Source organism: Perkinsus marinus (assembly GCF_000006405.1).
Source record: "Perkinsus marinus ATCC 50983 genomic scaffold scf_1104296955836, whole genome shotgun sequence".
NCBI classification, from domain to species: domain Eukaryota; phylum Perkinsozoa; order Perkinsida; family Perkinsidae; genus Perkinsus; species Perkinsus marinus.
The window spans coordinates 1-989 of record NW_003207696.1 but is presented as its reverse complement, the minus strand read 5'-3'; the positions used below and the strand labels follow the sequence as shown (position 1 = coordinate 989).

The window sequence follows — 989 nt, the reverse complement described above, 5'->3', positions numbered from 1 at the left end:
AAACGCGGGGAAATACACGAGTTGAAAGAAGAACTCAATAGTCCTAATAAGGAGAAGAAAAAAGAGGCTATTAAGAAGGTAATGGCAGACCGGTGTTGATATTGCCCCATCCCGTGTAATACAGGTTATAGCGGCTATGACTGTTGGGAAGGACGTCTCGGCGTTGTTCCCAGACGTGGTGAACTGTATGCAAGCACAGACTATTGAAGTTAAGAAATTAGTTTACTTGTACTAGACCGGCTGAAACTAGTCCATCATAAATTTCATCACTCCTAAGGTATGTGATCAACTACGCGAAGAGTCAGCCTGAGCTTGCTATACTAGCAGTGAATACATTTCGGAAGGACACTATGGACCCGAACCCCCTCATACGGGCGTTAGCAGTCCGAACGATGGGTAGCATCAAACTGGAACAAATGACAGAGTAGTAGTACTAGCGACAATGTACTGTAGTGGAGTGCACGATGTTAGGTATCTACTAGAGCCGTTGAGAAGGTGCTGTAAGGATCAGGATCCCTATGTAAGGTTAATCACTGTGTGTTGTTTTTGGAATGTCAAAGTGATAGGTCCGGAAAACTGCAGCAATTTGTATTGCCAAGTTTTTTGAAATTTCACCCGATATGGTGGAGGATCAAGGCTTTGTAGCTGTTCTCAAGGACATGCTCAGTGACGCTAACCCTATGGTCGTTTCCAACGCTGGTAGTAATGGTAGTAGCTGCCGAGGTAGTATTAGTCTCACTAGTTATCGCATTATCTGAGATGCAACAGCAGTCGGGCAAGCGAATGATGCCTTTGGACGAGAAGACGGTATCCAATTTGTTATTGGCGTTGAACGAATGTAACGACTGTTGCAGTTGGTGGATGCTAATAGAAGTGTTTGATGTTAGGTACGGAATGGGCTCAGGTTATTATACTGGATGCTATCACTATGTATCAGCCTAAGGATAGTAGGCAGGCTAAGGAGATGATAGAGCGAGTGTCGGCGAGAC

General features: G+C 44.7%; 1 protein-coding gene across 1 annotated transcript; it reads left to right on the top strand.

The window, feature by feature from the left end:
- Positions 1-41: 41 nt before the first annotated feature.
- Pmar_PMAR011186 (AP-2 complex subunit beta-1, putative) lies at positions 42-976 on the top strand (the record flags this gene model as incomplete). The annotated part of the gene is made up of 7 exons (XM_002775682.1): positions 42-78; positions 125-228; positions 278-424; positions 472-520; positions 567-699; positions 743-838; positions 888-976. Coding segments are annotated over 7 exons (655 nt in total), but the record flags the coding sequence as incomplete, so codon positions are not given.
- Positions 977-989: the final 13 nt, after the last annotated feature.